Raw genomic sequence first — 27,416 nt, forward strand, 5'->3', positions numbered from 1 at the left:
TACAGCAGTCAACTCGTATTTGTGTCGAAAATAACTACAATTCGAATTTAAAATTAGATTTGTAATTTTCAATTTTAAAAATGATCTATATCAACGCATATATTACCACCGAGAGAACGATGATCATGAAACTAACCAAATTTATGCTACTGTGTGTTGCAAAAGAAAACATTGTTCTAATATTAAAACTATGATACCATTTCGTTATGTGTTATGTGTATAATGTGTGGTTTATAAACCAATGTTGTTTACATCGCACCCATTAACCAAAACATAAATTCAGTTCGATTGTGTCGCACATATGATTAAAATATGTCCGCAATCGTTACACACAATCTTTATAACTTAAAAAAAAAAACGTTGAATAAGGAACAAAGTGTGTTGTGTGTCTTTGTCTCACTCCAAACAAACAGAACGCTGGCAGCGTGCTCTCATTCGAATTTTCCGAAAGTTAATTATGTTTACAGATTTTTATCAAATGATTAATTTAAAAAAAAGCTTATGGTTCTACTGTTATAGTGTCGACAGTTGAACTAAAGTCTAAAATACCCAATTAATTGTCATCAATCTTTTAATATTAGCAAAGAAAATGTTATCAGTTTTTAATTAAATTTTATTGGGTCGAATAGCGTTTGATAAACCCAAAAAAATCTCAACGCCAAACTTACGTATGCACGGTATACACAGAACAAGATTGAAAAAAAAACGACCCGCTACCAAAGGCTGTTCAATATCATCATAATTTAATTCAAAATTAATCTGATTTAAATATTGATTTCTGGTATACAAAACCAACTAGTTTAACTCAGCAATTTCAGAACCCAATAAATAATAAAATCCCATACGTTTAGCGTATTAGCATAACCGAAAATTTTTTGAATTTCAAATTACTTTATCGACTCCGAAGATATGTGTCACAATTTTTCTCTTTTTTTTTTATTTTGTTCATTCCGTTCAAATTCAAAATTTATACGTAGATAGGAATAAATTTGTATGCATGAAGTAAAATTAAATCATTGAAAGAATTTGTCAATTAAAATAACATTTAATTTATGGCCCCTAATGCTCGCACTAATTTTTACGCCGCAGAGTATATATTTATTCACATTCTGTCATCATACCCGACAGCATCACAGATCGTTCATGGCATAAGAAATGATTTTGATTTGATTGTGTTCAAATAATGTATCACATTCAGAAAAGGTAGCGTACAAATTTCGGTTCTGGAACAGATATTTCTAAGCAACTCATTAGATAAATTTAAAACTTTTAATTTTCTACTTATCATCAATGTTCATCTGAAAATTGTCAAGAAATGCGTATGATGAAAGGATATAAACGATTATATTTTTATTAGCTGCCCCATGCGAAAGTTGACCATTACTTAGCAATTTGACCCCTGCGAAATTGATGCGTTACATGTGCACTGTTTACGATTCTTTTTTTTTTTCATTTTCCTACGTAGAAATCAACTTTTACATGGGGAGGGTTGTAAACATTGGATGCTGCTTCATTCGGAACCACCTCTATACTCGCAAACTCAGTCGTGCGTTTTTGAGGAATTTGCTTCGGCGACTGTTGTATCGACAAGTGTAGTTGTATCCTGCCTTCGGCTCGGATATACAGACTTTCTGCTAGTCAAAACAACAAATTTCCAAATAAAGTTTATAGGCAGCTGACGCATCACGAGATTTACGTAGATAATTTATTGATATCGAGAGTTCAATATCTGGTTTGTTGCTTGTTGCTCAAAAACACACCTGCCTTTATTATAAAATTGTTATCTCATGTAATGAGTTACTTTCGCAGAATCACTAGACAAATCCATTACATAACTCGAGATAAAAATGAAAATTTTCGATTTTTTGTGTTTATTCCCATCGGTTTCGCCACGGATCAACAGAGCTCACACGAGAACTCTACTTTTTATCGCCAGTTCTGTAAAATTCTATTCCTGCTTATGAGTTGCTAACATTTCGCAGATATTTATGTCATCTGTTATCGACACTAGGTACAAAAATAAGCGATAGACTCTGGCTCATATGGTCGAAACTGCTATTAAAATTGAAATAAATGAAGTAAGAGATTTTGTAACAATCTATGAAAACGCTTGAATCAAATGAAGTAAGAGACTCGTGAATTTGACATTATTTAATCATATTATTACGTCTGCTGATTACAATAACCTTTTAAATAGGAAGAGTACAACGACATTTACGGACATTTACTAGGATGTTTAATCACAAAAGTTCTGTGGCACCAGAGAAAGATTGTTATTTATAGGTCGCTGAATATCTGCAAGAGATATCCCGAGCAAAAAAAAACCTTTTTATCTACATTATCACCATCATCGTTGAATAAATCTCTAAAAGAGATTGATGATTTTTTAGCAGACATTTTCTCGATCATGTCAACTGAAAAGCATTAGATACTTGCGAGCATAATTGTTTGCTACCACGGCAATTCTTTCAAAAACAATTTTATGTTTGCACCCATTATTTATTTAAAAATTATTATTCAATCAGCGATTTGAAGTATTTTTTCCTATTTTAAATACAAAAAAGAATTTTTTGTACAATTATTTTACCATTTAACCGTGTTTTGTGCCATTACTTCCAATACGTTTATCTTCTCGAACACACAATATCGTAATGCGTGATCGTTCGGGAAGTTGTTAATTTGAAAGATAAATATTATTTTTGACATCATTTTAGAAACGTGATTGGTATGTCAATATAAATCCGCATCGCGGGTACGCTCACAATAAGTGGTAAATTTGCGTTTCGGTTTTTTTTTTTGCAAAATATTAAATTGTTATTTAATTTCATAAAAACATTACTTAAGTATTTGCATATATCGCCAGGCTTATGCTTCGTTTCAGAATATTACTTGATGGTATAAAATGATAAAAATGTTGTTGTAAATAATAAGAAAAAAAATAATAAGCAACTTTACTCGGCGGCATTAATACGCTCACAGATACATTATAACCTTAATAGCATTGGTTAGACGTTTGGAATATCGTAAATTATGCAAAAAGGTTTGTCCAAGAAATGAGTCAGAAAAAAACATAGTAATATCATGAGAACATGAAATCATAATGGATTTAATGTTGATGTTAATTACTTTGGAATGCTTTGGCTTTGTTTGAAAGAAGTCGTTGTTGGATTGCTATTTATTGATCACCTATTTCGGCCAGTGCTAGATGGAAATTTGAGTTGTTATTGTAGTTAATGGTTGTTCATTTGAGATTCTGTTATGATTGTTTCAAAATAGATGCTCACTGCCGTCAACATCAAAAAAAATTAATAATTTTACAATACACCACCGCATTATGGTTTTCACTCTAATTTCATTGATTGATGGATCGGGCTAAGCTTTCTGACTCAGTAGTGAATTTGAATTATTGGTTAGACGTTTATTTCTAGATAATAATGAAAGACGACCTCATTTGCTATCAGAGCTGATTATTGAAAAATTTCACAAAGATTCAAGAGAAAATATTTTCGCAAAAATAGGCTCTGTTCGCTATGAGGATTCTAAGGCGAAAATTCTAAAAATTTGTTGGATCGTACAGGATGAACTACAGCCTTTAATTGATGTAGATTGAAACGTTTCTGTGACAGTCTCGCTTTATAGCAATATCAATTTCAATTTATTACATACAAACAACAACGAATTTACACATTGATTCGGGTAAAATTATCTGTTGTCTTTGTTCTTGTTAAACAATCCTGATGTTGCTTAAACTCAAGAGCCACTTAAGGGTAATTCGCCAAAACTTCGACCTACTTGTATGGTCAAAATGAAATGTATGTATGGATGTTGTTGGAAAAACTTCGACTCCTTAGAGATCGTTATTTCTAGAATAACTCTTGAAAGAAAAAGCTGATTGAAACTAATGGTGTTAACACTAAAAAGTTAATGATCACAATCACAAAATTAAAAAAAATCTACAGCACTACGTAGGTCGGTCACGCCGAAGCCACTGCCGATACTTCTCCTGAATTTAAAATTATTTTTACAAGGACATGCCTTGAATTTTTTGCTTTTAATTCCAGTGAGTGTATGAACATTAAAAGAGTGTAGTATATCCCTGTCGTTCCGATTTAAAACCATTCGTAATCCAATCTGACTCTTAAAAGATTAAAAATCTTAATGAAGAACTCAAGAGCCTTAGGTCACTCAAATCAAACAGCTGAGAAATTAATCATAACTCTTATAGCTCTCAAATGAAATAGGATCCTAGAAAGAAAATTGTTCGTGACCGACACAAAAATCGGGCGCCGGAGAAGTTCAATTAAATAGTTGTGTCTACATCTTTTATTATCCGAAGTTTTTTTTTTGTTCTTTCATTTAGCTGTGATTTTGATAAATCGTCTTAATAATGTTTCGCTCGCTATGCTATTAAAGAGGTGTTTATTAATTTATAGAATTTGATTGAACCAACATGCTTGCGGTATTACAGTTTTTTTTTAAATTCAATACTTCACAGCACGAAATCAGTTTTACTTTTTTTTGCACTCTATAAGTTTGCAGGAGAAGTCATTGATCTTTTGTTCAGATTTATTTGTCAATATTAATAGGTTTATAAATATCGTTATAAAAAATTATTGATTGATAGAATACATTGTTATGTTAAAGACATTGACTTTGACTTAAGTCTGTGTAAAACTAGAAAATTCTACGTAATTTCCCGAATGGAGAATGTAGAAAGTTGATTTATAAATTGCCCACCCGCGATGATATCTCCTCAATATAATTGTCCTAAGAATCATAAGCGAACATTATTAAAACTGACCGGAGAATGAACTCTTCCCCGACATCGGTTTCTTTTTGTTTTCGCTTATGTTATCCTTGATGTTCCCCTCAAATGCCAATAATATAATGTAAAACCCGTATGAAGACGTAATGTACTGAATTCGAATGAGGAAGAGGAAACCTTTTGTGGTTGTTCAGAGATGTCAAATGAGCACGAGAGAAAATAAGTTCGTCTGTGCCAATCTAACTTGAAACACAGCCGATTTCGATAATTCTTTTTCACTGCTCTGTAACGCAAAATGAAGGTACTAAACGAAAGTTGAGGTCTGGTCTGTGACTAAGCTATTAGAATAAATTAGCTTGAAAGTTAAACAAACAGTTTATTATTCTGTCAACAAGTTATTGAATCCGGCGGAACCAATTGACTTTTTTAACAGAGAGCTAGATCCGGAAAAAGTCGGGCTACTCGGCCGTACAGTGAAAGTAGCGTCCTAACCGATATTCATCAATTTCTCATTTGAATAGCAATGACAGTGAAAGTGTTGATGATATTTTCCGTTCTACGCTTGAGACGATTACGAACGTTAGGTTGACGGATTTTGCTTGGGATCAAGCTTCTCTGCCTTTAGTTTTTGGTGGGTTGGGGATTCGGAAGGTTGAAGACTTGGCAGTGCCTGCCTATCTGTGTATTCATCATCTGATTTGTCGAATGAAATTTTGAGTAGATTTAATCTACGGATGATTGATGATGTAATTACTAGCATAGTAGATAGCATTCCTAACGATTTTATTCCAGATAATGATGAAATGAGAAAGGTGCAACGAAACTGGGACCTACCGGTGATTAGGAGCAGTTTTAGCGAGATGTTAGATTCTAGTGAACCTGTTACTCGTGCTAGACTACTTGCGTCATCTACCAAAGAATCTTCAAAGTGGCTGCAGCATGTCCCATCGAGTCAACTAGGTTTACTATTAGATAACAATGCTGCGAGCATTGCTGTTGGTCTTCGTTTAGGATCCCAGTTGTGTGAAGAGTACAAGTGTAATTGTGGTACTGTGGTTAAGAAGGACGGTTTGCATGATTTATCGTGCAAATTAAAGATAGGGATTATTGCTAAGCACGATTCTGTCAATAATGTTTTTGGTCATGCATTTTCCTTTGCAGGATTTCCCAATATTTTGCAACCACCTGGTATTTCTAGAGACGACGGTAACAGACCTGATGGTATGACAATAGTTCGTGGAGTCATGGAAAATCACTTTAATGGAATGTAACAATACGTGATACTTTGGCTCTTTCATACATAGGTGAATCCTCTAAGAAAGCAGGGTCTATTGCAGATAAAGCGGAGAGATTTAAGCATAATCACTATATGCATCTTAAAGAAAACTATTTATTTACCCCCTTGCCTTTGAATCATTAGGTTGCATGGGACCAGAAACAAAGAAATTTACTGATAAGTTGGGATCATTAATGAAGAGAGCATCAGGGGAGCCACGTTCCAAAGATTATCTGTTGCAGAAAATTTCTATTGCTATACAAAGAGGCAATGCATTCTAGGAACTTTAGGAAGTAATAGAGCAGATGATTTTTATTTATTGTAATATTTGATATTTGAAAAGATCGTTTTTTTACTGACTGCGCCGTATGCGAACAGTCTTTTTTTCGCTTTGAATAAATTATTCCGAATTTCCGAATCTCCGAAGAAGATCCGAATTATCCAGAGCTTGTCAATATTTTTGTCGTTGTTATCGATAAGAGATGAATATGTGACAGGTGAACATCAGTCAAAAACCCTTTAAAGAGTAAAAAGTGACGCAAGTCCCTGTGTATACATCCAAAACAATTATTGCGTGCACTATTCGTTCGGATGTTATGTTTAAGTTTCACATTGACTTATAAGTCGAAATAAAATTTGTAAAATCTCCCTAGTAATCAATAAGGGCAATTCATTCATATAGTGCACACGCTAAAAATGACGAATTTTAGGAAGATACTCAAAGCGAGACTCAAACAAATTAAAGATTTTGTTTTCCCAGACATTCATCTGTCCAATAAATTATTTTACAATTTTATTATCTCACTTTAAATGACAAAAACGAAAAATTGATAATTTATAGTTGTCACATGTGCCAGAAGTGTTTCTAAAAATTTTAATTTTTGTGTTTTATTATATTTCGCCTTTTTTTCTTATATGAATACGTATGTTGTCTGGGACGTTAACAACGTTTTATCACATCTAAAAATTAAGCAAACAACACACAATAATCAAACAGAGAAACAAAACCTAAACGCAAAATAATAAGAAAACATTTCAACGATATTCTACATTCAAGGTTATTTCAGTTTAAAGTTTAAGGTCGGAAGACGAAAAAAACGAAGAAGAAGTTATGTTCAATTCAATTTAAGAATTCCGAGAAAATGCTATAAAAATGCATGGCACAAATCGGCTGTTAACAAATAAAAATTAATTTGTGTAGCCGATAATCTAAAGAGGAGATACGAGTCAGCATCAAAAAAAAAACTTTTTATTATTAGGAAGTGTAAGATGAAAAGTGTTAAGTAGGACGACTGTGCGATGTGAATTATTTTAGCTTCTTGATGTGGTGTTTCGGTTACTGGAAGAAGACGTATATTAACGCCTATTTGAATCACAAGGGACTCATTAACACCATATATCTAGGTCAGTATATATTGCCATTTTTTATTTCTTTGAAAATCGAAATTGAAATAGCAGTGTGAACCAATTAATTAGATTTTAATTTAATTTGAAAGATGTCGACTGACATTATGGTTATTGCCTTCTAACTAGTCTACGATTAAAAAAATAAATTTAAAAGAAACATTGGCCGTGTTTTAAAAGGTTAAACAAATTAATTTGACTTACCGATTGTGATTTTGGAATGGACTGTTGCGTTTTTGCATCGTAATTTTTCTGAAAAAAAAACCCAGGAAATTAGCCTTAATTCTTAAACGGAAGCTGAAAAATGTAATAAAAATAAAACTGAAATGTAATTACGTTAATGTTCCCTAGCACACCTTTCGACGACCAAACGGTGCCAATAAGTTGCTAAATCCCTGAGCATTTACCCGTAATACAATGGTTTAACCCCGTTTTGACCATTCGTGAACTACTTTCACTTTAATTGCCACCTATATATTCCTTCAATAGGAAAATATTCGCGAATGAGTATAACGTATACGTACGTATAAGATTATCACAAGGGAGTGTCAGGGAATCGGGGAACATTAAATCAAAATAACGATCGCATGGAATCGATGTACAATTTCATTGAAATTAAACTATGCTATAAAAAGAAAGTGATTAGCTGTGTGTAACCATTTTAGCACTATCAAAGTTGAAATAAAAAAGGGTTGTTCATGCGACGGAACGGCATGAAGCGTTGCAAACGTAACTGTTTGGGACGGTTTATGTGTGGAACTTTCGCTTATAACCGGCACTTCGTTCGAACCACAGCCAGGGCTTATTAATCGGAAATTTTCGGTAATATCTCAGAACCTTTAAGAAGTTTTTAGAACAATTATTAAAGAATTTTAAGATTTAAATTCTTAAAATTACGTCGAGAAAACACTTTTTTGGAAAAAGTGTGTTCGCGAAATTTCGTAAGATTTAGATCGGCAAAGAATCTTTAAATTCTCAAATTTAGGAATTTTCTGAATTTTTAATAAATTTTGAGAATTTTTAAGTATTTAAGAATTGAAATTACGAATAATAAGCCCTGTCCACATCTCGCTGAATAACTAATGAGTGCACATAACAACGGAAACTTGAAAGCAGATTACTACTGTATGAAAGAATTTCCAAGGAATATTGTATGTGTAGGAGTAAGGTGTCAATATTTCAAATTTAATTGACTTGATCGACTTAACACTCAGTCGAATCCTGCCTGGTAATGTTTTCCTGGTTCTAGTTTATAGAAAATAAAAGAAATAAACGATGTCGGTGCAGGTCCCATTCAAAAGTTTTCATCATAGCACTTAGCCAAGCTCGAGAACAGAATTTTGAAGAGAAATTTCTGATATAAATTACGTTTGTAAAGTTAGTATAATGCTACTGCGTCGCAATTTTATAATGGAGAGAAGGGAAAAAGAAAATATTTTCTAGTGCTTGGTTCGGTGCTTTGTTTTTAGCTGTAAAAGCTTAAAATTTCTCGTCAAACGTTGAGGTAATAATCGTTGCTGTTATTGAATGAAGAGAGTATTAAGTATGTGCATTCCATACGCTTTAGGTCACTCAGTCATTATTGATTAGATATCTCTGTTTTAAATTATGACCTCAATGTTTTTAATTTATAAACATGAAATCACTCCATTTTTTTTGTAACATTTCAATCACATGCTTTGCATTGATTAAATAATTATTCAATAATTCAATTTAAGCAGTTTAAGCAAGCAAATTGAACACATTTTGCATTTTATCTGTAGTTAAATAGATGGAGAAACACACATTTCTGTATCTTATATCCATACATGAGTGATTGCCAGCTGCTATTTATTGGGTGGTCGTGTATTATTAAGAATACCAATCTATGTGCTTAATAAACGGCAATTTTCAAGTAAATTATTTGCTGTAAATAATCAATCAAATTATTTTCTTTCGGTGTGCAATATTCCAGTGGAGTGAGAGTAAGAGTCTCAATGTAGCAACTAATTTCATTAAAGTGCACAATTATCATCGATTCATCCTTTAATTTACGTTTAATAATTTCAATATTTCAATAGTTTTTTGAAGAAGAAAAACAAGCAAAAGAAACACTGCCATTTACTTAATGCCATACTTTTCTGAGAGTAAAAGAAAAACTTTCAAATGCAGTGTTTATGGAAAGGTTATTGTGAGTCGATTCTTTTTGATCTCTTCACATCTGTAATATATTGCAAATATCTTAGAGATTCTATAAAATGTGTGATTTTTTTTAGTGATTCCAAAGAAAGTAGCGTCCAAATTTCATGAAGTATTCATGACTTTTCGATAACATTACATTAACAGAATGTCATAAACAATCAAGTATTCAAAAGCAATAGACAATTTGAGTATCTAGTCTGTACCGAAAAGACAACACAAGTAATATTAACTTGAAATGTTAAAAAAAAATATTTTGAAAATGGACAATTGTCTATTGCACCAATTAGTCATCACGTTTTAAACAACGATCAGTTTGTTCCGACCAAACGTTACTAGAATAAATAAGTAGACACCCAAAGCGAAATGTATACTTAATGTAAACATTTTGTCTATTTTATTAATAAGATGCTGAAGGTCTTAATAATTTTTTATTAACTTTTTTTCTGATGACTTAAAGTTAAAATATAAAAAACAAATAATTGTCAGTACATTGACGTTTTCACCGATTGAGGATATAAGAGACAGGAAAATAATAGCCAAAATATTGTGATATCAGTTTTCAGCTACGTATTTAGTTTCTTCACACTATTTGCTCAACCTTGTAAAGAATAGATCTTCTCGACATTTTCTGCAAAAAATAATATCTCAACACGTATACGAATAGTCTGGGACTGTTTTTAGGAAAACCTTTCCCCATTTTTTACAATATTTTCCTAAATTTTTGCAATTTTCCTGGAATTTTTACCTTTTTTCACAAAAATTTTTTTTTACAAAAATTGGGAAAATGTTGGGAAAAAATGGAAAGATATTTTTTAACCCTGCCAATAGTACTTTTGAAATAAGTCAGAACCAGATTAACAATAAGGTAAAATAATAATCTTTTAATTATTAATCTCAGAAAGTCTTCTCCTATGGAAAATACATTTTTGAAGTTTTCGGCAAAGTCTATGTTTATGCTATAATAATTTAGCTTCACAAAAATCAAATCTGAATGTGAAAAAAATGGCGAAGAAGATGTGTAGCACCTGGCGCTGGAAATATTAATTCCACCTTGCGAATAGTAAATCTATTCAGACTACAAATAATACAACTTTATTACGATTACAAGGATTTTTAGCTTTAAGCTACACCAAAGACTATTAAGTTTAGTGAATGCCGACATATATATTTAAAAAAAAAAACGATTCAGTTAATTAAGTACATGAATTTGTTTAATGTTACTAGAAATGACGCCATCAGCAAATTTTTAGCCCCGTACAAAGTACTGTGAGCTATCAAGACTATTGCTTTGTCGGGACAGTGGCTCGTGAGTTACGGCTTCAGAGCTCTCTGCCTTTAATGTTTTTTTTTCTCAGCTTAAGTGATTTTCGGTAAATTTTGTTTTATTCGAATGGAACTTCGTACAGGAGCGGTATCAGTTTTCTATATTTCTCTTTAGACTGTAAACAGAACAAAAATTAAACTTTTACTTGACGGACCTCAGGACTCCTGAACAGTATTTAGTACTTCAATCGGCCCAGAATCGCGTAGAACAGATAGGAGTTTGGAAAAAAGATATACGAAGGAAACTGTTTTCCAAACAATCATTGCGTATCAAATATTGGGCCGATTGAAATACTAATTAATGTTACAGAGCTACTTTTTCCATCTTCAATAATATGTCATTAGAAATTGACATTGAATTTTAAGGTAGGTCAAATTCCCCACAATGAGTAAAGAACCTCAAAGACTGAGCTTTTGGCATTTTAAAATTTGTATCCAAATACTTGTAACTAGACATAAGCTCCTAGCAATATTTTGTAGCCATTGGGATTGTATAATAAAATTATGCAAATATTGGCACACAAGTAATAAAAAATATAGGCAAAAGAGATGATAAAAAAGCTAACTATATGCATGCATATAGGACGCACATATAGTTTTGTGTGATACAATCTACAATACAACTAAATCTATTCGAAAAAAAAAAGAATATTTTAATTTTACTATTATTAGATGGTTGATGTCATGACATTTTTTTGTTTGATTTTCTTATGAAAGTATAAAATGGTTGGATGTGTGCTCTTAGCATTTAACATAATAAATAAAATTTTGTTTTTATTTTCTTAAGAACTCGAAACGTTTTTTCAAACATTTAGATCCTTGTGTATTGGTCACATTTGAATATCGTTTTGGGATGAGCAGATGCAAATTCAAACAATCGATTAAAGACATATTTAAAATTCAGTTATGAAGTTAATTCACAATAACATGGAGAAAAATTAAATAAATTTCGGTAATCTTTTTAACCTTTCAGCAAACAAAACAACCCAAAAAAAAATTGAAATGAAAATCATTTTAATCAACAAGCTGTAATTAAAAACTTCGTCTTTGTTCTGGTTCCCTTTATCCCGATGAAATCATTTAAATATAAAAAGATTATTCACCGGTCAAGCTAGTTCCACAAAAATTAAATATTTATAAATTCCGCACGAACAACAGAAAGCAACACACTCACACAAAACATAGAATTATTGGTGTATTATGTAAATTTCGTTAATTAGTAGAAAAATCGCGAATTTGAAAGGCTCCTCGGACAAAACAAACCGGCTTTTTTGATAAACAACGTGTTTAAATAAATATCGAAAGCCGTTCGTAGCGTTGTTTTGTTCATATGGCTGGAATATGTAAGTTTTAGCATATTTTATTGCCGAGTTAGTTAATATTTAGCGGTTCAAATAATAAACTTTCTTGCCATTATTTGATCATTATGTGTATTGGCATACCTATTCTTTAACGGTACGCTTGAAATAATCAACGTTACACTCGTGGTAAAGTGGATACCGACATATTTTCTGATTTTGGAGTTGAAATGGATTGAAATTTCATATAAATTTCCACATAAATTTCGTCTAAAACATGAAAATAATTAAAATCCAGATTCTATATTTTAGTGTTAAGCTGCAGGTTGCGGGTGTGGAATCAGTGTTTTTCTTAAAATGAAATTCTCTAAATGCTTTCGAACCGAAAGCCAAGTTTTTCATCAATCAAGCACTTTTTCCGGCACCCTCAGCAAGTAAAATATTCAACAAAACTCGGGCGAAAAATGAAAAGTCACGTTTTCGCGTGTTCATTGACCTCGACCTCGTCTCGGTTCAACAAACCTTACGCAAAGCATCGGAAAAAAACTCTTTGATAAGCTGATCATTTGGCATAATTCGAGTGTCATCGGTCCATAGCAATCTCGCTCAGGTGGTACGCACTTCTTGGACTAAATGAACTAAATAGACTGCACCAAACCTATTTGCCGGGTATCTAAGTAGAATTTCTCAACTAATTTTGTTTTCTGTAAATCGTAAGGGATGTAATAAACAACATTGAAGTGCGACAACCCTCGCTCTTTCTTACAAGCAATATCATTGAAAAAATTTGTTATCTAATGATAATGGAACAGTAATGGCAACGATTCAAAATAAAACAATTAAAAATGAGCATATTTGAATGCCGATTATAATGTAGTAGGGAAGTGCAATCTCGTTAATCTTTAACTGCACAAAGAACCATCTAAGTTTAAAAAAAACTCTAATTTATTGTACAACTTGCTCAACATTAATGCCAACTCAGTAACTATTTTAACAATTAGAATCGATTGACGCTTTCAATTTCAATTAATTTTTAATTAATTAATTAATCATTTTATATTACGAGAAACACTTTCCTTACACATTCGGGGCGTTACTAAATTGTTCACCGAATTGACGCTACAGTTCTTTGTGGTTATGATGATGACGGTATCGGATTATTTTCTTTATATTTTTCTTTGAATAGATCGTCATGATGATGTCATCAATACATTTATTCGGTATTTTGATATTTCGTTAGGGCGCACCGGAAACATATTTAATTGTTATTCGATAAAAATGTAAAGAAAAAATAAACAAAACAAAAACTTCTTCGAATTTTTTACCTTTTTCAATGTACTTGCTAAACTAAATGATTGCGAATTTATACGAATCATTTTTGATGACGGTGTTAAATTTACTGCTGTTTGATGTGGTTTATGTATCCAATATATAATTAATTTTGTAGAAACTTATTTTTTATTTTTTCCCCGTTTATATTTTATTCACTTTGCACTGCTTCAAATAACACACCATGGCTGTTATGCTATGTACAACACGACGACGTTATATAGATTTTTAAAATATTATTGGAAATATGGATGACTAAAAACAATTTCAATTTTGTACAACGACTTTTTTCCTCTCTTTGTTCAATTTATTAAAATTTAATAAGGTTCGACAAGTGTGAAAACTTCGAATTCTTTTCAGTTTTGTGTATGTAACCTAAATGTATATGTCAAAAATTGCGTTTATAATGCACATCCTCGAAACTTAACATTCAATTTTTTGTGTGTTATTTTTCGATTTTCTCAAGGGGGATTTTTGGTACGTAAGGAGCTAGCACGGCTTATAATTCTGATTTTTTTTTTCGGGAATTGTTAAGAATTTTCGAATTTTTTAAAAGCCTTTAAGGATTTGTAAGAATTTTTAGAAAGTTTTAAGATTAAAACCTTCTAAAATTCACAAATTTAAGGTATTTTGGGAAATTTAAGGAATGTTTCGAATTACAGAGGTTTTTTTAGTTTGTAACATATTTGAGGTTTTTTAGAGCTTTAAAAGTCGTCGATGTTTCTAGTCAATAAAGTGTTTCCAGGTAATGATATTTTGACACAAAATTTTAAAACCCCCAACAAATTCAAATTCTCAGTGAGAATCACTTAATTGACTGTGAACTTCGATGACTTTTAAAACTCTTTTAAATCAAAAATTGTATTTCGGAAGGAAAACAAACTGTAATTGTTGAAAATTCCTAAAGTTCTCAAATTCAATATATTTCAGAATTTGTAAGAATATGTCAAAATTTTTAAGAACTCAAATTCCGAATAATAAGCCCTGAATGATAGTCATCCTCATGGGATCATGGGCTGCCGATTCCGATTGGCTCTTGTCCATATATTTGAAATAGAATTGAATTCTTTAAAGATTAATACTCGCTGAATTAGCTTGCAATTTGACAAACCGGTATGTGAATTTATCGCTGTTCTCAAAATGATCACTAATCAATGGATATTCTAAGTCAAACATATTCGTTCGACGCTACCTTTAAACGTGTTATTACCGAACACAGCATTTCTCGTCGATGGGATAATGTTATTATTACTTTTAAAAAAATTGGACGATAATCTGCGTTCCAATTCACAAGCTCTTCAAGAAAATAATGAACTTAATTGGTTGATGGATAGATGGGTAATTACTAATTTTCATCAGTCGTTGTATTGTTTTGTATGCTTCACAAATAAACAAAAGGCATATCCTGTCTGAATACAACATAAATCGTTAATTTCCGTGCGGACGGCTTAATCAATACAGCTATGAAACACTTTTATTGTCTCAAGTAACGAAACGAGAACACAAAAATTCTGTATACGTAAAAGCCATCTTGAAAAAAAAAATCTCTAATCTCGAAAATGCGTTTTTAAAGACATTTTTACGATGTGCCATAAACTTTTTTTTTCTCCATCTCACTATCCTCATTGAAATCGGAATTTTTTATATTAATTACAACCTAATTAATTACATGTTCAGACCATTGCCCATAGTAACATGTCTATTTTGTTTACATAAACAAACGGACGCATAGCTGGATGGGATGGAGATATAGGCAAACCAGACCAGACTAAAAAAAATGTGTAATATAGGAAAATGTATATTTAAACAGAGTGAAAATGTTTGTGAAAATAAAACGCATCCATAAAATGTTAGTTAGGACATACAGAGAAAATTGAATAATATAACACACAGACACGGTGATGAAATGACTCTGATATTTGATTTTCTCTTAAAATAGTTATCGAGAAGTGACCGACATTTGGCATTAGAATGAACGAACCCTGCCTGTATAGCGACACATATTATATCCGACAACCCCTATTTAATCGTTAAATTGGTAGTCAGTGTACGAGTATAATTACAAATCAAATATTAATAATCTAATGTTATTATTAGATTATAAATGGTTAAGAATTTAACGTATCTGGAAGGTACACGTGCGTCCACGGTCGTAGCGCTTTGAAAAGAAAATTTGGTAGAAATTAGTTTCGGAAACGTCGGTATAATGTATTTGAACCGAAAATTGATGATAGTTGTTTAGAGGCAGCGAAGAAGCTCCATGTAAACACAACTGCCGTATACTTAAATAACTTAATTATATTTTGTTTTTTTCGAATCTCTTAGTTTTTCCCATTTTCTTGATTCATGATTAAGAATAACACAAAACATTATTTTATTTCTAATATCATTTTCGAAAATGTTTATGTTATGAAAACGAAGTTTAAAAAAAAAATTAAAATGAGAATTTTTTTTTTGTTTATTTTTGAATTTTTTTTTTTCGGTACATGTGTACATACATATGATGTGATGTAGTATATAGGATAGGTTGTGGTGTACAACAGATGGAAATTAACAAGAAGAAAAAAAAAAACCGAACCGATCGGTGTTTATTTGATTAAGTTTGGAAAGATATGCTTAATTGAAATTCGAAGGTTAATACGAAAAATATACAAAATACATTATGAACTAAGGTAGTTGATGGAGTTTATTCATTCTCGTTTCGTTACTCAATCACAGAAAAATGTTGAGACTAATAGATGAATTTTGCAATGGAAAACAATTTTAAATGGTTGTTGACATCATAGAAACGTCAATAAAATGCATTTTTAACGAAATATTCTTAGGCTGATCACTTCACAATTACACAAATAATTCAAACGAATAAATTATCGGCCGTTGATGAATTTGCAAAATATTTTTCGCAATGTATGACGAATGCAAACAAACATTTGTTCGTGATATTTAACGAACAAAAAGTGTCTTTGTTTCAAAAATAAGAATTCATTTTTTTCTTTTATTTTGGAAATGCGCAACAATATTCGTTTTATCTATATGACCACTTCATTCGAGAGAAGGAAAAGAATCGTTGTATTTCACACCTTCACTAAACTCAAAAAATAAATGTTTAAAAATTTATCTAATTGTTGACGTACTTAATTAAAAAAAAAAACTTATATCAAATCAAGGTACACTATAAAATTACTTGCAACCGATAAAGCATTATAGTACACCGCACGTCGCACAATCCACACATTTCATAAACCGAAAATTGTAATCACAACATCAAGATTAGATTCGTCAACGAAACAAGAAATATAAAGAAAAGCGAAGCAAAACAAGCGCACGAAATTTATATCATCTATATATTCCTTTTCGTATATAAAAATAAATACAAAAAATTATACGCGAAAATTGGTTTATCTAAAAACAAAAAAAAACAAAATATTTTTTTTATGATGGGAAAATGCGTTATTATCGTAAGTCCGGTCACTTGAGCGGTATAAAAGCGACTAAAACTAAGGTATGAGATAGAGCCAAAAAGAATAACATACACTCGCAATATTCGTTAGATAGACACACCAGTGAGGAACGTCATGTAGAAAAAAGCACAAAAACACAGTTTTTACATTGTGTGTGGATTATAAATTCTCGCGATCGCGAACAGATTCGCGGGGTCTTGTCAGAGACGCGCATAGCTCTATATTGGTGGTGTATGGTATATATCAGTCAAGTCGAATGTGGAGGTACTTTTTCGGTTTAGTTGAAATGTACGAAAAGATATTTTGTTATAGTCAATTTTATACGTAAGAAGGAGAGTTCGATTTTAGTCGCGTAATGTTGGTTTATTCGGAATAGAAAAGTTGTTCAAAACTTGCATGTTATTCCATGCGTGCATGTGATTTGCGGTTTTCTTTTATTGCTATATATTCTTTATTTGTGTTGACATCTTTTAATACACCGGAATAGAATATATATTGGCTTGGTGTTTTATAAAAAAAAGAGTTATGTATGTTATACGTGTTACATATATATATATATATATATATATATATATATATATGGATGTTCGCTTATATAGCGTCAATGATTATTTATACTGTAAAATATTTCGCTTAAAACAGTTTCATGAACTAAACTACCTTGTTGACATTGCAGTATTTGGCAAAGTATATTTCGTTAATACATGCAGCAAATTTTGTTCTTTTTGATGTAAAAAAAACACTCAAAAATGCACTCAAATAATGTGAGACGAGTAAATTCATTTTTCTTTTTAAATTAAAAACAAAATTTTATGCAAACAAATTCTATTGTCAGCCAAACCAAGTTCGTTAGTTTCGTTACTTCTTGAAATAGTTATTTATGCAACATGAATCGCATGAAATTGTATTGCTAGTTGTTGGCTATTGTTGGCAAAATTTGTCACATCATAAAAGACCGTGGCAAAAATATTTACAATATAAAGTGACTAGTCTTAGCTTTATGCATGGACATGTTAAGCGAATCATGAGAAAAAAGTAATTGTATTTTCTATATAAAAATGTGTCACGTGATTTGCTTAACGTTCACGCCCATGTATCTATGACTAGTCTCCTTATATTGGATTATTTTTGAGACTTGACAAATGGTAATGATTATTGTTATTGTTGACATTTGCATTGTAGTTTCTCAGGATGTGAACAGTGGCGGAGTGGCCAATGTGAATGAAGTTTGTCGAAGGTTTCGACGGACCTCACACATCGCTACTAAATAATTCTTAGGTATAAATATGAGATATCACTGATAGTTTCAGAATGCGAAAAAAAAACCTTTTATGCAACTCAGCATCATAATGTGCAAAATTTGCAAACTTTAGATCTGCTTTGCGTTATGATTACACAACTATTGCCTAATAAAGTACTTTGCACCCGATGTCATAAATAACCATTTCGCAGTCTAAAGCCACACTCGAATATCCGTGTAACAATCTTCCTCAATACGATATTACAAAGAGGCAAGAAACCGTTCAATTCCGTCACAGAATCGCATGATAGTTATTTATACAACTAGTTGCGAAAAGTTGTAGTTTTTGTCACTAGATGCGATGTTTTGAAAAGAGCGAAGCGAGTTTGATAACCACATCGTGTGACAAAAACTACCACTTTCGCAACGTGGAATCAAAAATGAACGATCGAGTAGACTGCATTTATGTACGCTTCAAAAATTGGTTCACTGCGGTTATAATATTTCAATAGCCGAATGGTTAGAGGTGTTGCTCGATAAGCATTGCGTTTTGGTGACGCTGGTTCGAAATTTGGTCAGGGCAGCATTTTCATTTACGTTTAATGGTTCAGATATTCAGAAGGAGTGGTGAAAAGTAAATCTATTTCACCACTAGTGACGAAAAGCATATATGAAAATCCATTTCACAACTAGTGGTGACAAGTAAAACATAGAAAACCAGAGAAAAAAAGACCCTTCGACCCAAATCACGCATGCAAAAGTTCAGTTTTTGCAGCGCAGTTGCAGAAAGTTTATTTTATCGTGCACATACCTAAATAAAATATTCAAAAATTTAGTTGGCAATTTAAAAAAAAATCTAATTTCCCACTAGAGTCACCCATTTTATTTTAGTAAAACTGAAAGTAAAACAACACTAAAATTGTATATATTCAAATTAGCTGCAAACTTTTTGAAGCGAATGTTAATAAATTAATCATATTAATTATTAACTTATAAAAATAGAAACTACAAAATTAGATCATCAGACGAAGAAAAATTGTTGGATTAAAGTACTTGTTAAGAAAAAATAAAACAGATGACGATTTGTTTAAATTTAGTATGAGAACACTCTCTTCATATGAATGAAAACATTTTTCTGCAACAATGTATCGAAATACGACAGAATTAGTGGTCGCAGATAGTGTTGAAATGTGAATGTTTCGGTCTAGACCGAAAATTAAATTTCATGTAATTGTTCTACATTGGTTTCATTTGACGGCGGTAGACAACTTAATTATTCAAACAATCAACTGTATGGTGGAAACGATTCTTTACATACTTGTGTTTACTTTAGTGCTACAAAAATCGACTTTAGACAACACGGTGCACAAAATACTATTCGGCAATTTATGATACTGAAAATAAACAAACTGTAGTGATTCAAAAAAAAGTCACTGCATGACGACATAAGTCATATTAAAATAGTTATTTACATGACAAGGGATAAAAACTTAAAAAGTTTCGCATGAAGTTGATCCGAGACGAAGTCGAGGTTAACATTCACATAAAAAGTGACTTTTCAACTTTTTATCAGAGTTTCGTAATGAATTTTACACGCTTTTTAAACTTAAACCGAGACTTAAACAAATTTTCTTGTTGTCCCTAGGTGTGTAATAAGCCATTTTACGTAGGGAAAACAACAACATGTTAATTAGTTTTTTTAAATAGTAAAAACCAAATTGATTGGATGGTAAAACTAACATTGTAATAACAAACCCTATAAAAATTGGCATCTTAGAGTTCAGCTTAATCTCTCTTCAGGAGTTGGCCAGGGGAACAAGTACAAGTTTCATGTTACAAAGTATGAAGAATCTGCCTAGAGGCAATGATATTTCAGCATGAATTCGCTTCAGCTGCTTTTCAGCTGGTCCACCCATACAAACAAAACTGTTTTTACACGCGCGCATGTATGTACCGACCGACCAGCTGATGCAAATTCATCATGAAATATCACTGTCTCTAACTGTATCAACATTAAGAAATTAAAGATCAAAACTAACAGATTTGCCAAATTGCTATCCGATCTATTGAATTCATTGCATTAAAACTTATTTAACTAATTACTGCGATGATGTTCTTATAAATGCTGGTTGTTATTTCACAAAATTTAAATAATTTAAAATTCTTCGTTAACCAATTTGTTTAAGTAAACAAGATCAGATTAACGTTTTCACTTAGTCGTTTATTATTTAACCATCAATTTGCTGACATAATTACCATGTCTCATTATAACAAAACGTTAATTATATGCCTCACTTATTTATTGCATAATTCATTTAAAATGTTTTTCTTTTTTTTATTATTTTCTTTTCAGGGGAAAAAAAGATTAAATAAATTCTGAAACACGTCAATACACCTGTAATTTTACGTTAGTTATATTCTTTGCCAGGTCTCTGAAAAGCAATATATGTAAATAATGATTTGCAATTAATTAGCGATCAAGGAGATATATGTTAAGGTTAAAAATATTGTGAACGAAGTCAGCTTTAGAACTACTTTATAATATTTCTCGAGATTTGTTTTTTCTCTCATTTTTGAAATACATATACGAAGTGATTTATCACACGTTATTACTTTACGCTCATAAGAGGAGCGCAGCGGTGAATAATATCTGTGTATTATATTGTCATCGTCCTCTCTATACTTAAAAGAACGACGATTTATTAATCCTTATCAATTCAGCCTTGAAATATTTCAGATTTCCATAAAAAGATTGTAAATGAATGTACCCGGAGTGCAAAAACGGAACAGAAACTGGAATTTTTTTTGAATATTTATAATGTCCAAATTGCACAGTTCGCGACCAAATGATATAAAAGATGTGTTGCGGTTTTTGTCGTTATTTAGAACCAGTTCTTGGCATATTCAAATTAAATAAAAAATGTGTCATATCGTGGCTCTCTCTGTCGAAAAATCGATAATTCGACCTTCAACAGCCAAGAAATGAATAATCAAACTACGAGTGACTAAAAAATTGTAAAATTTATTGATACTATTCTTGTGTATGCGATATGGAACAGATCTTATATGCTATTCCGTTGTAAATAAGAATGCAAAATTTTATTTCTTTGTAAGAAGGAATAGGACAGAAAACGTTCGAAATGAGGAGGACGGAATTTCACATGACGTAGTCATGCTATTTTATTGAATTTTTGTCATCCCTCCTCTCCCACGTCAGGCAAATAGGATCAAAATAACCCAAATTAGTTAGAATCGACACGTTTACTACCATCTTAACTGAATGACGACATTCATGTTTCGATCCCTAAACAAGTTGCTACCCAATTATGGTAATGGATGGATAAGCCACTTAATGCAATCGGCTAAAATTGGTATAATTAAATCCAAAAAATGTTGCCTCCGTGGGGGAGAAAATGGAAATTTTCACGCCTGAAATGTCACTTTGTTTCTGTTTTTGTTAAATTATCATATCGAATTGATTTTGACATTTCGTGGAAAAAACCGTTTTTTCGCACCGAGCACACATTAAAGCGGTGTTTTCACCTCTGGACCTAAAAGAAATTTTAAACTAGAGCAATTCGCTTCACTCGCTTCGCTCTGGCTCTTGTTGCAATTTCCTATTTTCTCCCTACAGTAAACAGAAAACTATCGATTTGTTGAGGCCGCAAAACAACTGTCAAAAATGAAAGGAAATTTCGGACTTTCAAAGAAGTATTTCTCAGAAACTGTAAACAAATATCGGACAGAAGTTTGCACTAAAAAAATATGAACTACGCTGATAATTTATGAACCTTTCTGATATTCTTTGAACATAAATATTCTCTTTTTGACGTCAGAATTTATATCACTGATACATCACAAAAAATACGATTTATGCGATCATATAAATCATATTCAACGTAGTACTATGCCATGTTTCCATATATTTGTCAGTTTTGAATAAATTGCTCGGCAATGACAATATTTTCTTAAACCATAACACATTAACTCAACTGCAGCACACTAAATATAAATGTTGAAATTTAGTGTCCAATTTTAGAAGTAATATTTTAAGGAAGATATAACTTCTTTCGAAATGATCGTGAGTCGTATCTATTTTCTCCCTAGGAATTAGAGCTAGCGAGAGTTCAAATTGGTAGTCGCAGTTATTCCCTGAACTAAAAATTTACAGAATGTTTGGAAAATGGATTTAAGTACAGAAATAGGTTACTTACTTCAACGGCTTTACTTCAATGGTTTAACCTGATCGGACCTGATAACCTAATTTTCAGGTCATTGAGTAGGTTGACCTGATGACCAAAATGTTAACGTGGACTTCTATTTTTCAGGTTGATCTGACAAAATAATTGAGTTTGATTTGCTTCATCTAACCTGCTCCGTTTCAAGCGTAGTCAAAAACGATCCGAGTTAGCATAAAAAGTAATCAGGTCACAGATTCAGGTCAACATCTAATATGACTTGACCCGAATTTTTATGGTTGACCTGACCCGATAGAAAGCCTAAGTAATGAAGTCGTAGGGGTGCTGAAATGTGATTAGGAGAGCGGTTCTTTTGTTCATCCACTCATTCACTCAAAATTGAAAATTTGAAGTCATCCTCTCCGTTTTTCCGCCGTTTATTTAGTTATAAAAGTTTGGACCTAACGTCTTACATGACACAAATCCTCAACTTAAAACTAGGCTGCTACAGCTAATCAGCTACTGCCCTGCAGATTATTTGGACTATAACTCAAGAAAACAAGCTGGTGTCAATTTGAAATCTATTGTTAATTGGCACTAGTACTTCTGCTTTGGCAAAACTAAATATTTGGTCCAAAGACTTCCGAATTTCCGGTTGGAACTAGGCTGCACAAGTTAGAAAGCACTGGGAAATATTGAAAAAGTTATTGCATTAGAATTTTTAGAAATTTTATAGGGCTGACGGTATAATAATTTACATTGGCCGTAACATTCACATTGGTTTGTCCTCGGTACCGAGTACTAGACACATAATGTTGAGGTTTCTGACTCCTTACATTTATGCCATTAATTATGATATTTAAATTAAATCGTTAAAAAGTCTTGAATGTATAAAATGCCGATATGAATCCATTAATCGATTTTTCGTCGTCGCTCCACTCTGTCGACATAGTTAAGCACACACCAGTTAAACTGTATTATAATGACTATATCATTTCGATTAACATCGTTCAAACTATATCGTTGCCATCGGGTACAAATGAAATGTTGTTTAATTCCCACACATTGCCTGATCGAGAGGACTTACTACGAAATGCGTATAATTATACGACCGAACTTATCTCGAGATGCAATATCAATTTAGCCGAAATGTTTCAAAATTCAACCAAACATATAAAGAAACCAGGAATTATCTTTATAACTCCATTTTGTTTCACTTTTTATTTACTGAAACACACTATTCAAATTTGAGGGAAAAGATCAAAAAAATCCGAAATTATTTTTATGATTATTAACGTAAAACCATTTATTATTTCTCCTCTTGAAGGTACAGCATCACTTCAGACGTTGTTTTAAAGCTTTTTAATCGATCAATAAAGTTGCTTTTTATTGTTTATTACACTTAACAATTTTTTTTATTTCTTCTTTTTTTCCACAAGTAGCTTACATCGTTTTTTTTTTCATAACACGTGCAGATTGGAAATTTGTATCATAAACAACTAAAATTCCATTCGAATGTGGCTTTATTTAAAACAATTTGTATTTTGAATATGTATAGCAATTGTTGTAGCAGAGGGCAATTAGTCAACGTTTAATGATATTCTTGTGAACAGGAAAAAATAATGGAAAAACGTTTAAAAAAACAGAGATAAATTATGCGCGACTCACAAGATACACTTTGATTTATTGTCGTACAATTTTTTTTTTTGAATTGGATTGCAGGCAATATCATTGGCAATATTGAGAGGCACATCTTTCCCTTAAAATAATACAGGTTCATTATGCATTTGAAACGGAGGACTGTATTTAGAGATCAGAATACCCAGGGGCGGATTAACCTAAGTCCATTTCGGGACTTTGCCGTTTGCACAGGGTGCTGGGAAAATTTTGGAGCAAATAGACGAAAATATCAAATGAATGCCATTTTTAGACCCGTACGAAGTACTGGGGTCTTATAGGTTTACGCATACGTTTGTAACACGTCGAATTGGACTCCCTGAGTAAGGGGAAACCTATTGTGGTTGTCTAGAGATGCCAAATCCGCGAAAAAAAATAATGTCCGTCTGTCCGTCTGTCTGTCTGCACGATAACTTGAGTAAAACGCATCCGATTTTGAAAATTCTTTTTTTTCCCGTTTGGTAATGTCAAAAGACAGGCTAAGTTCGAAGATGAGTGATTTTGGATCGACCCCTCCCGAGCTGTGGCCCAATAAGTGCTTTACGGTTTTTCGAAGATATCTCCGGACATTTAAACGTTAAACTTGTAAGTGATACGTCAAATAAAAGGTATTTACAATACCGATCGACAAAAATTTTTTTTGCGGAAATCGGATGACCGAGTCGTGAGTTAGACCCCTTGGTGTGGAACAGGCACAGGGCGGCAAGCAGTTTTTGCTTGTGTAGGTCGGCCACATTTGAACATATTTCGTTCGTTTTAGCTTTATTAGATAGGTATTGACCGTACAGGGAAAAAAAAGTTTATGAAATTATGTTCTCCGGAGCGTGAGCTAGGTCTCTTGGAGTGAGCTCTTATCTGGCTACTCGGCCGTACAGTGAACGTGGAGTATTTTGTCAATATCTCGAGTAAATTTTGACCGAATTTCATGAATTTTTTTTTGTTTGAAAGGTATTAACGAATGTAAAGCGTCGGTACTATTTCCGGTCTCCTAACAAAATGGCTGCCGGCGGCCATATTGGATTTTATTAAAAGTGATATAAAGTGGGAAAAATGATGCTTAGAGAGTTTCTGTTAACATGGAAATAATGTGTTAAGTGTGAGGGGTTTCAGGGATTACATATATGGACATCTATATATACCTATATACAGCTATATTGAGCTATATACAGGCATATAGAGCTATATAATAGCATATATTTATCTGTGAAATGTTTATTTATAGTGAAATATAGTTAAATATAGCGGTATATAGCTGTTTAAATAGGAATTTATGAAATTTGTCTTCGTACGGGGCTGTCTATATTGCCTCCGGCAATTTAGTTGTATATGATAACAAGGCAAAGAGTGGATAATGTAAGTGATTTTAAAGGGAGAATAGTTTTTCAGCAGAGAAGAAAATGAAGTAAGAGAAATGAAGAGTTTCACATTAAAGGCTTTTGATACGAATAGGTGTTTCGTACGGGTCGGCGTTAGCTATGTTTCACATTATGTATATGGTACCCAAAGCGAGAAATTTAAAAATTGTCACCGCCTTCTCTATAATGTTTTTAATTTATTGAAAAACCAATGGCCAGCTGGCTGAAGTCACAGTAGATTATAAATCTGTCACATACGGCTATTCATCTGTTATCGATAACGACGAGAAAAATAATGACAATCTCTGGGTAATATCGTCCTTTATGTTGTAAAATACATGTTAAAAAAATTGAAGTACAAGATTTTAAATCAACCGATTAAAAATACTTTGACCGGTGGAAGTAATTGGCCTCGATAATAATACTGGTCATATGCTTGCCGTCTGCAATAAGTAAAAGTCGCATTTGTGATTTCAAGCTGTGAAAAGTAGCTCGGATTAAGATGGAGAAAGAATCCTAGGTGAATGTGAAGATTGGATGTAACATTTTATTATTTTAATGAAAGCATTCAATAGCCGTACGAATCTACCGCAAAGTTAAGAGATTTATAAAAATTCCTATAAAGTATTACTAACTAAGGAGTAATGGCAAAATAGTAGCAGTCTAAAGATTGTAAATTGATAAGTTTTGGTTATCTAGTGCTGAAATATCAGTACTTAGTGGCCCATTTTGTGAATAGCTCCCAAAACAATAGATCGATTTTGTTCACCTTTGAAGCAGACTGGTTTGTTCAATGAAACAAATATTTTGAAAATTTTGAAGAACTATCCCAGTTATTGTCCTATCAGGAAAATGGGATTTTTTCTTGAAACAACTCCGAGATCATGAGCTCGGTATTATCTACGAACGTGACCATAACAAAATGTTACTTCTAAAATTAAAACTAAAATTTCCAAAATCGGTTCAGGATTGCTCAAGTTTTCGAGTCGTAAAAAACAGATCATTAGGTCGACATTGCCATTCTACAAACTTGACCCTCAGGAATTTTATTCCCCATCGATTGAAACCAAATTCGTAAAATTGTAAATTGTATGAAAATTTCGCAAAACCGATAATAGTGAACTTCAAGACGTATTTTCTTTTAGTATCAAGTAACTTTTAAGCAAAATTGGAGCTGGGCTGTCATATCCCAGAGCGTTGAAAATCCTAACCCGCTTCTGAGAACACCAATTAAAAAAAATTTACCCGGGGTAGTGTTTCGATCTTCGATCTCTTGCCATAGCAAAGTAACGGAAAAGTGAAATGTAAAACCACTCATTAGTAAATTTAAAATTATCGCTGATATCCCGATTAATCGAAATTGTAAATTGCAATTACGTACAATTAGAATAGGAAACCGGCTGAGTTCGATTCATTCATAAAACCTTTAAACTAGAAACAATTATGGAAAATGATTCTATATTTCTCTGAACACTCCTCACTATGAGGAATCTGAACAAAGTTGCAGAAATTGTATAAAAATGATGTATATTTCGATCACATCCTTTCCTACGTCATGTACATCGTTACATTATTTTTAACCGTACAAAAAAACGCAACGAACATAGAACATCGAAACGAATTTATATTTTCTTAAAATGAAAATGCAACAAATATAAGAAATGGCAAACGGAAATAACTTCTCTCTACTCGATATTTTTATATATAATTTTGTGGAAATGAATGAAATGCAAGAATATTGCAAGTAAATTTCTTTCATTAACAGCGAAACCAATTCGCATAAAAGCGCTTGAAATGCAAAAACGAATGATTTTTATTTCCATTAATTTTAAAATATCATAGACGAATTCTTGCAAATTTAATTTTTTATTGCCCGTCATAATGTTGTATATACACACCGCAAATAAAATACAAGAGCACCATTACGAA

General features: G+C 32.1%; 1 protein-coding gene across 17 annotated transcripts in view; it reads right to left on the bottom strand.

Moving 5' to 3' along the window:
- Positions 1–27,416, bottom strand: part of LOC119067561 (tensin-2) — a 158,140-nt gene that overhangs the window by 51,168 nt on the left and 79,556 nt on the right. For 13 of the 17 annotated variants that reach the window (XM_037170629.1, XM_037170632.1, XM_037170628.1 and 10 more), the window contains exon 3: positions 7,650–7,697. In XM_037170629.1, coding sequence (XP_037026524.1) covers positions 7,650–7,697 — 48 coding nt within the window. Of the gene's footprint in view, positions 1–7,649; positions 7,698–13,572; positions 13,789–16,706; positions 17,064–27,416 lie in introns of those variants that run through there. The other 4 variants (XM_037170644.1, XM_037170641.1, XM_037170643.1 and 1 more) reach the window with 4 other exon arrangements.

Source organism: Bradysia coprophila, assembly GCF_014529535.1.
Source record: "Bradysia coprophila strain Holo2 chromosome X unlocalized genomic scaffold, BU_Bcop_v1 contig_12, whole genome shotgun sequence".
In the NCBI taxonomy this organism is placed as follows: Eukaryota; Metazoa; Arthropoda; class Insecta; order Diptera; family Sciaridae; genus Bradysia; species Bradysia coprophila.